Here is an 11,553-nt window from a genome sequence, read left to right on the forward strand (position 1 = left end):
TGGCGGGCGGCCGGCGGAGCTGCAGTGGTGCGGGTAAGAACGAGTGGAGGAGGGTGGGCCGCGAGTGGATAAGGGGACCTATGCCGACGGCTTAGCCGTCGGCATATATTAACCACGCCACGTGGCATATATGCCGACGGCTAAGCCGTAGGCATAGGTGTATTTTTTATACATATTAATTACAAACTAGCCGTATACATGTTAATTACACACGTGGCATATATTATTAACTGTCTTCAAATATATTTTTAGTGTATATTATTTTCATACGCATTGAAAAGTTTCGTATATATATAAAATACTTGTACGTACATATTAAATAATTTCAAATACACGTTCTTGAATTTTTTTGAATGATACATGGTATAAAATTATATTAAAAATGATACATGGTATACATATTTTTGACATGCATGAACATTATTTAAAATGTACCATACATTTTCTTTAATGGTTTGAAACATTATTTTTAATGACATGATCTTTTTTATATTGTACAACAATTTTCTAAAATATCATGTATATTTTTTTCTGAACCGAATTTTTTCTATGGTCAGCAACATTTCTTTATGATATAAATATTTTCTATGGTCTCGCGAAAGGTGATACATAGGAGAGCAACTGACTGAGGGGTACCGGTTACCGAGTGCCTGATCCGGTAACTATGCGAGTGCCTGATCCGTCTACTACCGTGTCATCGCCGTCCGTGAGGGGGGCCACGCCCCGGAGACGCGTGCCGCCTCTTCGGACATGCCACCACACCACCCGCGTGTATGAGGGCCCGGTGCGACGCTCCGGTGGCATTGCTACCACCCCAGGGCCCCCGTCCCGCCTAACCCTGTAGCGTTTGACCACAGGATCTAGCCCTTTGACTTTGCACGGACGGGCTTTGACCAGTGGACCTCCCCCCCGGTTGTGTTTAGGTCAGCCCATAGGAACACTTTGGAGCAACATTCCGGGCCAGACCCACAGCAAGATCCCCTCCGTGTAGACCCGACGCGTCCGTTCCCTCCTCCAGGTGCCGGCGGCGCGCCGTCCGTGAGGGGGGGCACACCCCGGACACGCGTGCCGGGCGTTTGCAACCGCCACAACACTTCCAGACTGTGAGAGGCCGCCTACGCAAGATTTGGCGGCATGCTAGCCCCCGGAGGCCGCCGGCCACAGCCGTAGACGCGCGTGAAGGGCAATCCGCGTAGAGGGAATTTTTCGGATACTTCTCCATCACAAAAAATTATGAAAAATACCATCGTTCCTATAGCACATGTGCCCACGTCGTGCAAAAAAAACTCATGATTTTATCGCGCTCCGAGTATTTAATAATATTCACGCCGCATCGTTACCGCAGAACGTCTACTACCGTGTCATCGCCGTCCGTGAGGGGGGGCCACGCCCCGGAGACGCGTGCCGCCTCTTCGGACATGCCACCACACCACCCCGCATGTATGAGGGCCCGGTGCGACGCTCCGGTGGCATTGCTACCCCCCAGGGCCCCCGTCCCGCCTAACCCTGTAGCGTTTGACCACGGATCTAGCCCTTTGACTTTGCATGGACGGGCTTTGACCAGCGGACCTCCCCCCGGTTGTGTTTGGTCAGCCCATAGGAACACTTTGGAGCAACAACCGGGCCAGACCCACAGCAAGATCCCCTCCGTGTAGACCAACGCGTCCGTTTCCCTCCTCCAGGTGCCGGCGGCGGCGCCGTCCGTGAGGGGGGACACCCCGGACACGCGTGCCGGGCGTTTGCAACCGCCACAACACTTCCAGACTTGTGAGAGGCCGCCTATGCAAGATTTGGCGGCATGCTAGCCTCCGGAGGCCGCCGGCCACAGCCGTAGACGCGCGAAGGGCAATCCGCGTAGAGGGAATTTTGGATACTTCTCCATCAAAAATTATGAAAAAATACCATCGTTCCTATAGCACATGTGCCCACGTCGTGCAAAAAAACTCATGATTTTATCGCGCTCCGAGTATTTAATAATATTCACGCCGCATCGTTACCGCAGAACATCTACTACCGTGTCATCGCCGTACGTGAGGGGGGCCACGCCCCGGAGACGCGTGCCGCCTCTTCGGACATGCCACCACACCACCCCGCAAGTATGAGGGCCCGGTGTGACGCTACGGTGGCATTGCTACCCCCCAGGGGCCCTGTCCCGCCTAACCCTGTAGCGTTTGACCACGGGATCTAGCACTTTGACTTTGCACGGACGGGCTTTGACCAGCGGACCTCCCCGCCCGGTTGTGTTAGGTCAGCCCATAGGAACACTTTGAAGCAACAACCGGGCAGACCCACAGCAAGATCCCCTCCGTGTAGACCCGACGTGTCCGTTTGCCCCTCCAGGTGCCGGCGGCGGCGCCGTCCGTGAGGGGGGCACACCCCGGACACGCGTGCCGGGCGTTTGCAACCGCCACAACACTTCCAGACTTGTGAGAGGCCGCCTACGCAAGATTTGGCGGCATGCTAGCCCCCGGAGGCCGCCGGCCACAGCCGTAGACGCGCGAAGGGCAATCCGCGTAGAGGGAATTTTTCGGATACTTCTCCATCACAAAAATTATGAAAAAAATACCATCGTTCCTATAGCACATGTGCCCACGTCGTGCAAAAAAACTCATGATTTTATCGCGCTCCGAGTATTTAATAATTTCACGCCGCATCGTTACAGCAGAACGTGTACTAATGTGTCATCGCCGTCCGTGAGGGGGGGCCACGCCCCGGAGACGCGTGCCGCCTCTTCGGACATGCCACCACACCCCCCGCAAGTATGAGGGCCCGGTGCGACGCTCCGGTGGCATTGCTACCCCCCGAGGGCCCCCGTCCCGCCTAACCCTGTAGCGTTTGACCACACGATCTAGCCCTTTGACTTTGCACGGACGGGCTTTGACCAGCGGACCTCCCCGCCCGGTTGTGTTTGGTTAGCCGATAGGAACACTTTGGAGCAACAACCGGGCCAGACCCACAGCAAGATCCTCGTGTAGACCCGACGAGTCCGTTTCCCCCCTCCAGGTGCCGGCGGCGGCGCCGTCCGTGAGGGGGGGGCACACCCCGGACACGCGTGCCGGGCGTTTGCAACAGCCACAACACTTCCAGACTTGTGAGAGGCCGCCTACGCAAGTTTGGCGGCATGCTAGCCTCCGGAGGCCGCCGGCCACAGCCGTAGACGCGCGAAGGGCAATCCGCGTAGAGGGAATTTTTCGGATACTTCTCCATCACCAAAAAATTATGAAAAAATACCATCGTTCCTATAGCACATGTGCCCACGTCGTGCAAAAAACTCATGATTTTATCGCGCTCCGAGTATTTAATAATATTCACGCCGCATCATTACCGCAGAACGTCTACTACCGTGTCATCGCCGTCCGTGAGGGGGGGCCACGCCCCGGAGACGCGTGCCGCCTCTTCGGACATGCCACCACACCACCCCGCAAGTATGAGGGCCCGGTGCGACGCTCCGGTGGCATTGCTACCCCCAGGCCCCCGTCCCGCCTAACCCTGTAGCGTTTGACCACGGGATCTAGCCCTTTGACTTTGCACGGACGGACTTTGACCAGCGGACCTCCCCGCCCGGTTGTGTTATGTCAGCCCATAGGAACACTTTGAAGCAACAACCGGGCCAGACCCACAGCAAGATCCCCTCCGTGTAGACCCGACGCGTCCGTTTCCCCCCTCCAGGTGCGGCGGCGGCACCGTCCGTGAGTGGGGCACACCCCGGACACGCGTGCCGGGCGTTTACAACCGCCACAACACTTCCAGACTTGTGAGAGGCCGCCTACGCAAGATTTGGCGGCATGCTAGCCCCCGGAGGCCGCCGGCCACAGCCGTAGACGCGCGAAGGGCAATCCGCGTAGAGGGAATTTTTCGGATACTTCTCCATCACCAAAAATTATGAAAAAATACCATCGTTCCTATAGCACATGTGCCCACGTCGTGCAAAAAAACTCATAATTTTATCGCGCTCCGAGTTTTTACTAATATTCACGCCGCATCGTTACCGCAGAATGCCTACTACCGTGTCATCGCCGTCCGTTAGGGGGGCCACGCCCCGGAGATGCGTGCCGCCTCTTCGGACATGCCACCACACCGACCCGCATGTATGAGGGCCCGGTGCGACGCTCCGGTGGCATTGCTACCCCCAGGGCCCCCGTCCCGCCTAACCCTGTAGCGTTTGACCACGGGATCTAGCCCTTTGACTTTGCACGGACGGGCTTTGACTAGCGGACCTCCCCACCCCGTTGTGTTAGGTCAGCCCATAGGAACACTTTGGAGCAACAACCGGGCCAGACCCACAGCAAGATCCCCTCTGTGTAGATTCGACGCGTCCGTTTCCCCCCTCCAGGTGCCGGCGACGGCGCCGTCCGTGAGGGGGGGCACACCCCGGACACGCATGCCGGGCGTTTGCAACCGCCACAACACTTCCAGACTTGTGAGAGGCCGCCTACGCAAGATTTGGCGGCATGCTAGCCCCCGGAGGCCGCCGGCCACAGCCGTAGACGCGCGAAGGGCAATCCGCGTAGAGGGAATTTTTCGGATACTTCTCCATCACCAAAAATTATGAAAAAATACCATCGTTCCTATAGCACATGTGCCCACGTCGTGCAAAAAAACTCATGATTTTATCGCGCTCCGAGTATTTAATAGTTTGACGCCGCATCGTTACCGCAGAACGTCTACTAATGTGTCATCGCCGTCCGTGAGGGGGGGCCACGCCCCGGAGACGCGTGCCGCCTCTTCGGACATGCCACCACACCCCCCGCAAGTATGAGGGCCCGGTGCGACGCTCCGGTGGCATTGCTACCTCCCGAGGGCCCCCGTCCCGCCTAACCCTGTAGCGTTTGACCACAGGATCTAGCCCTTTGACTTTGCACGGACGGGCTTTGACCAGCGGACCTCCCTGCCCGGTTGTGTTTGGTCAGCCCATAGGAACACTTTGGAGCAACAACCGGGCCAGACCCATAGCAAGATCCACTCCGTGTAGACCCGACGCGTCCGTTTTCCCCCTCCAGGTGCCGGCGGCGGCGCCGTCCATGAGGGGGGGCACACCCCGGACACGCGTGCCGGGCGTTTGCAACAGCCACAACACTTCCAGACTTGTGAGAGGCCGCCTACGCAAGTTTGGCGGCATGCTAGCCTCCGGAGGCCGCCGGCCACAGCCGTAGACGCGCGAAGGGCAATCCGCGTAGAGGGAATTTTTCGGATACTTCTCCATCACCAAAAATTATGAAAAAATACCATCGTTCCTATAGCACATGTGCCCACGTCGTGCAAAAAACTCATGATTTTATCGCGCTCCGAGTATTTAATAATATTCACGCCGCATCGTTACCGCAGAACGTCTACTACCGTGTCATCGCCGTCCGTGAGGGGGGGCCACGCCCCGGAGACGCGTGCCGCCTCTTCGGACATGCCACCACACCACCCCGCATGTATGAGGGCCCGGTGCGACGCTCCGGTGGCATTGCTACCCCCCAGGGCCCCCGTCCCGCCTAACCCTGTAGCGTTTGACCACGGGATCTAGCCATTTGACTTTGCACGGACGGGCTTTGACCAGCGGACCTCCCCCCGGTTGTGTTAGGTCAGCCCATAGGAACACTTTGGAGCAACATCCGGGCCAGACCCACAGCAAGATCCCCTCCGTGTAGACCCGACGCGTCCATTTTCCCCCCTCCAGGTGCCGGCGGCGCGCCGTCCGTGAGGGGGGCACACCCCGGACACGCGTGCCTGGCGTTTGCAACCGCCACAACACTTCCAGACTTGTGAGAGGCCGCCTACGCAAGATTTGGCGGCATGCTAGCCCCCGGAGGCCGCCGGCCACAGCCGTAGACGCGCGAAGGGCAATCCGCGTAGAGGGAATTTTTCGGATACTTCTCCATCACCAAAAATTATGAAAAAATACCATCGTTCCTATAGCACATGTGCCCACGTCGTGCAAAAAACTCATGATTTTATCGCGCTCCGAGTATTTAATAATATTCACGCCGCATCGTTACCGCAGAACGTCTACTACCGTGTCATCGCCGTCCGTGAGGGGGGGCCACGCCCCGGAGACGCGTGCCGCCTCTTCGGACATGCCACCACACCACCCCGCATGTATGAGGGCCCGGTGCGACGCTCCGGTGGCATTGCTACCCCCCAGGGCCCCCGTCCCGCCTAACCCTGTAGCGTTTGACCACGGGATCTAGCCATTTGACTTTGCACGGACGGGCTTTGACCAGCGGACCTCCCCGTCGGTTGTGTTAGGTCAGCCATAGGAACACTTTGGAGCAACAACCGGGCCAGACCCACAGCAAGATCCCTCCGTGTAGACCCACGCGTCCGTTTCCCTCCAGGTGCCGGCGGCGGCGCCGTCCGTGAGGGGGGGCACACCCCGGACACGCGTGCGGCGTTTGCAACCGCCACATACACTTCCAGACTTGTGAGAGGCCGCCTACGCAAGATTTGGCGGCATGCTAGCCCCCGGAGGCCGCCGGCCACAGCCGTAGACGCGCGAAGGGCAATCCGCGTAGAGGGAATTTTTCGGATACTTCTCCATCACAAAAATTATGAAAAATACCATCGTTTCTATAGCACATGTGCCCACGTCGTGCAAAAAAACTCATGATTTTATCGCGCTCCGAGTATTTAATAATATTCACGCCGCATCGTTACCGCAGAACGTCTACTACCGTGTCATCGCCGTCCGTGAGGGGGGGCCACGCCCCGGAGACGCTGCCGCCTCTTCGGACATGCCACCACACCACCCCGCATGTATGAGGGCCCGGTGCGACGCTCCGGTGGCATTGCTACCCCCAGTGCCCCCGTCCCGCCTAACCCTGTAGCGTTTGACCACGGGATCTAGCCCTTTGACTTTGCACGGACGGGCTTTGACCAGTGGACCTCCGCCCGGTTGTGTTAGGTCAGCCCATAGGAACACGTTGGAGCAACAACCGGGCGAGACCCACAGCAAGATCCCCTCTGTGTAGACCCGACGCGTCCGTTTCCCCCCTCCAGGTGCCGGCGGCGGAGCCGTCCGTGAGGGGGGGCACACCCCGGACACGCGTGCCGGGCGTTTGCAACCGCCACAACACTTCCAGACTTGTGAGAGGCCGCCTACGCAAGATTTGGCGGCATGCTAGCCCCCGGAGGCCGCCGGCCACAGCCGTAGACGCGCGAAGGGCAATCCGCGTAGAGGGAATTTTTAGGATACTTCTCCATCACCAAAAATTATGAAAAAATACCATCGTTCTATAGCACATGTGCCCACGTCATGCAAAAAAACTCATGATTTTATCGCGCTCCGAGAATTTAATAGGCAAGGCCAAAACTCCTTCACAGGACAAGTGATAAGGCCGTCGTTACGGCCCTTTCCGTGAAGGATCCAGTTTCTGCAAAAGAATCAAATGATTGCCATGTGTACAATAAGAAAATGTTGTCATGTGTTGAAAATATGATTGAGAGGCACTTACTCTGTTCCCACAGGTTCAATGAGCCACTTGTGCTCCTCGATAGAAGGTGGTGTAGGTAGTCCGGCATTACCACGCAGCCACCCCTGCGAAGAACCCGGTGGCAAGTCACCCCACAACTCGGGATCAACCTCCCCTCCACCCTCCTCGGCCTCCTCCTCACCCTCCTCCTCGGCCTCCTCCTCCTCACCATCAGGAACATACTCCTCCTCCTCAGACTCAGAAGTGCCTCTGTATAGGAGGGCATCGAAGAAGACCCTCCTATTTCGGACACGGCCCGGAGTTTTTTGCCTCGGCTACCTCTCCCCCCACCTCCTCCTCCTCTAGGGGCTCTCCCCCCACCGCCTCCTCCTCTAGGGTCTCCTCCCCCGACCCCTCCACCTCCCTGTGAGGTGTCATCCTCGCGTAGTCGGGAGGGAACCTTGTGGGCTCGTCCACTCCGAGTAAGTCCTTTGAATTTACTGAGGAAACTGGCGCCGCTGGACTTGCCCATGATTAGCAAACCTGCATTGAGAGAGATAAACAATTAGTAAGGATATCAATTAAACAAGCATACAGGAAAAATTAATACCAGAAGAGCACATTAAGCATACTATTGTAATGATCATTAAAAGAACTTACATTTTCTAGAACCCATATGAATCATCACTATGTAATCTATTTGTGGACCGTCTCATCATCACTATCACGCATATCTTCTTTCGTTGTCTGACGGAGGTGGAGGCTCTTCCTCATCGTCAGCGTCTTCATTTAACTTTTCAGCATAATTATGTCTCTTTGATTCACAACTGCCTCACCATCAATCCGTGCGTCGTCGTCGTTTGGGTCCAGGTCAACATAACCCAAGTCATCATCCTCGTTGTTTCGGACCACGTCATCATGTTCCTCTTGATAGACACTCCCTCGTATGTCATGGGGTTTATGTTGTAGTAATCATCATCGTTCGGGTCCGGTAGCTTACCATGCGGCGACACCTTGAACACAACTTCCCAACCCTTTAGGTACTCTTTCTGGCATGGGTAAGGCAGATAATATACTTGTGTGGCCTGGGTAGCGGCGATAAAGAGATCATCTCCGGCATAGACGGTTGATGGTTTAACTTCAACTAAACCAACAGAAGGCGTATGTCTCAGACCCTTTTTGGGGTCGAACCATCGGCATTTGAACACAGTGAGACTTAGGTGTTCGCGGCCACGTTTGAATGTAAGCTCGTATATTTTTCCTACCCTTCCGTAGTAATCTACTTTATTATCTCCTTCAGTGAAGACTCCGGTATTTATGGTTTTGGGATCAGGCCGACTGTTCTGGTGCTCCTCTGTATGGAAGCGATACCCATTCACATCATACTTTTCGCATGTCATGACGACAGGGTCAAAACCCATGGAAACCCATCTCAATTCTTCATCCATTGATTCGGTCGGATCATTTCCCTACAAGTTTAATTGAAATTATAGGGTGCATGAGTTTAATTGAAATTATAGGGTGCATGAGTTTAATTGAAGTGAAAAATTACTTTCTCCATGAACCACGCAACGAAATTTTTCCTTCCATCAGCACCCTTTCGGAGAAGAGCAAGTGCCTCCGCTTCAGTAGGAGGCAGCATTCCCGTCCATTCTTCTTCAACGAATCGACTACAATAAGAAAAGCGGTATAAGAACTAGGCAAAGTGAACATAACGAATTGACTAAAAGAATGGTGCAAAGGTATTACCTCATCCACTCATCCTCAACTTCCTTGATGTTGTGCAAGATATAGAACATGACATCCTCCCACTCATCTCGTGGCATGAGATAAGGTTTCGAGCATCCAGCCCTACCACCTTGCCCGATGAATAGAGGCAACTTGGGTTTATACTTGGGTTCTTCTGTATTGTATCGAGACACCTTATTGTGCAACGTGGGAACATGGTCCGGATAGTAGGCTGTCCTGAGGTCTGCCACCTCCTCTAGGATAACTGCCTCAGCTATGGAAGCTTCAATCTTAGCTTTGTTTCCACATTTCTGTCTCAGATGCTTGTTCTGTCTCTCAGGGCCGTACTGCCAACGATTCTGCACAGGGCCCCCCAACAATACCTCGTTCGGGAGGTGCAAAATGAGATGTGTCATCGGAGTAAAGAAGCCTGGCGGGAAGATCTTCTCTAGCTTGCATATCAACTCCGGCGCCTTCTTATGCATTTCTTTTATCTTCTCAGGACATACTTCTTTAGCACAAAGCGTGCGGAAGAAATGGCTTAACTCCGCAAGCACACGCCAGACACGCTCGGGAACATAGCCCCGAACCATCACCGGCATAATCCGCTCAATCCATACATGATAGTCATGACTCTTGAGCCCGGTCACTCTGCCCGTTGAAAGATTGACCCCCTTACTTATATTCGACGCATAACCATCAGTGAACTTCACGACGTGTTTCAGCCACTTGAATGCCTCCATCTTATGATCCTTTTTAAGTACGAAGTCAGCATCTGGCTTGAACCAAGATTTTCGACTGCCTGTGGGAGGCTGCATGTGTAGACGTGGTCTATCACAAATATTCTGTTGATCAACTCTAGCATTAACATTATCCTTTGTCTTATCAGGAATGTTGAGGATCGTGCGAAAAAGGGACTCTGCGACATTCTTTTCGGTGTGCATCACGTCTATGTTGTATGGAAGTTTGAGGTCCTTAAAATAGGGAAGCTGCGTGAAGGGGGTAATGTGAGTCCAGTTGTGCGTCTCACCATATCCTTCAAAAAAAATTCCCTTTACTTTCCTTTGCCCTCGCCCTCGTCTTCGCCTGTGGCTTTGCTTTGCCTTTGCCTTTGCCTTTCCCTCACCGGCAGGCTTAAGAGCTTTCAGCTGAGCAAGCACATCCGCACCAGAAAACGTTGGAATCTCGTTTACTTCATGGACAACTTTGCCTTTTGTGAAGTTCTTCTTGTCTTCCCTATCAGGATGGTCTGGAGGGAGGAACTGTCGATGCAGGTCAAATGCAACATACTTGCCACCCTTCTTCAGCCAAATGAAAATCAAGGCCTGCATGCACACTGGGCAAGGCATCTTTCCACTTGTACACCATCCGCAGAACAGGGCATAACCGGGAAAGTCATGCATGCAATATTGTAGCCAAACTTTCATCAAGAAATTTTTCTGCAGATGTCGGTCGTATGTCAACCTCGGGAAGTACCAAGAATGGTGCAAATCATCCACCAACGGCTGCATAAACACACTCAAATTCTTCCCCGGATATTCAGGCCCCGGAATTATAAGCGACAGGAACATGGTCTTGCGTTGCATTATGGCGCCAGGAGGGAGATTGAGCGGAATAACAAATACGGGCCAACAGCTGTATGGATTAGACGACATACCATATGGATTGAACCCATCACCTGTTATAGCAATTCTGACATTCCCAGCCTCGGCTGCTTCCTCCGGGTACTCTATATCGAATGACTTCCATGCTTCACCTCCTGATGGATGTACAATTTTTTTTGGATTGTACCTTTTCCCTTCCTTGTGCCACTTCATCATTTTGGCAGACTCCTCGGTGATGAAAAGGCGCTGCAGTCTTTTTATAAAATCAAGATACCGAAGAACCTTCACAGGGATTTTTAGCTGCTGCTTCTGACCATGCTTATCGACCACCTCAATATACCGAGAGGAACCGCACTTCCTACAGTACTTGTCATCCGCATACTCATGCCTAAACAAAAGGCAATTCTTTGGACAAACATGTATTTTCTCATAGTCCATGGAGAGCGCCTTCATGATTTTCTTCGTAGCGTACATGGTTTTCGGCAGTTCATGGCCCTCAGGCAGGCTGTTAGCCCATACTCCCAGAAATGCTTCGAAGCAACCTCGGCTACAGCCGTACTCAGCCTTGACTGCCATCAGTTGCGAGATGGCATCCAGCACAGACAGCTTGGCACCCTCATAGAGAGGTTTCTTTGACGAGGCCAAGATTTCCAGGAAGGCCTTTGCGGTTTCCTCCGGCTCCTCCGGTTCATTCGCTGAATGTGACGGAGGTGTCGGCTGTGCAGCAAAGACATCATCTAGCATGTCTCTAACCCCATCGTCCTCATAACCAGCGACGCGTTGTCATATCACATCCTCTCTACCACGGTCCCGCTGGGCAAAGT

The 11,553-nt window shown here is 54.0% G+C and overlaps 1 protein-coding gene across 1 annotated transcript in view; it reads right to left on the reverse strand.

Moving 5' to 3' along the window:
• Positions 1–10,162, reverse strand: part of LOC125507035 — a 13,908-nt gene extending 3,746 nt beyond the window's left edge. Inside the window, exons 1-4 of the mRNA XM_048671732.1 lie at positions 9,147–10,162; positions 8,950–9,067; positions 8,398–8,866; positions 7,858–7,940 (exon numbers count right to left, since the gene is read on the reverse strand). Coding sequence (XP_048527689.1) covers positions 7,858–7,940; positions 8,398–8,866; positions 8,950–9,067; positions 9,147–10,069 — 1,593 coding nt within the window. The 5' untranslated portion in view covers positions 10,070–10,162. The remainder of the gene's footprint in view (positions 1–7,857; positions 7,941–8,397; positions 8,867–8,949; positions 9,068–9,146) is intronic.
• Between the last annotated feature and the right edge of the window lie 1,391 nt (positions 10,163–11,553).

Source organism: Triticum urartu, chromosome 5 (assembly GCF_003073215.2).
Source record: "Triticum urartu cultivar G1812 chromosome 5, Tu2.1, whole genome shotgun sequence".
Lineage (NCBI taxonomy): Eukaryota > Viridiplantae > Streptophyta > Magnoliopsida > Poales > Poaceae > Triticum > Triticum urartu.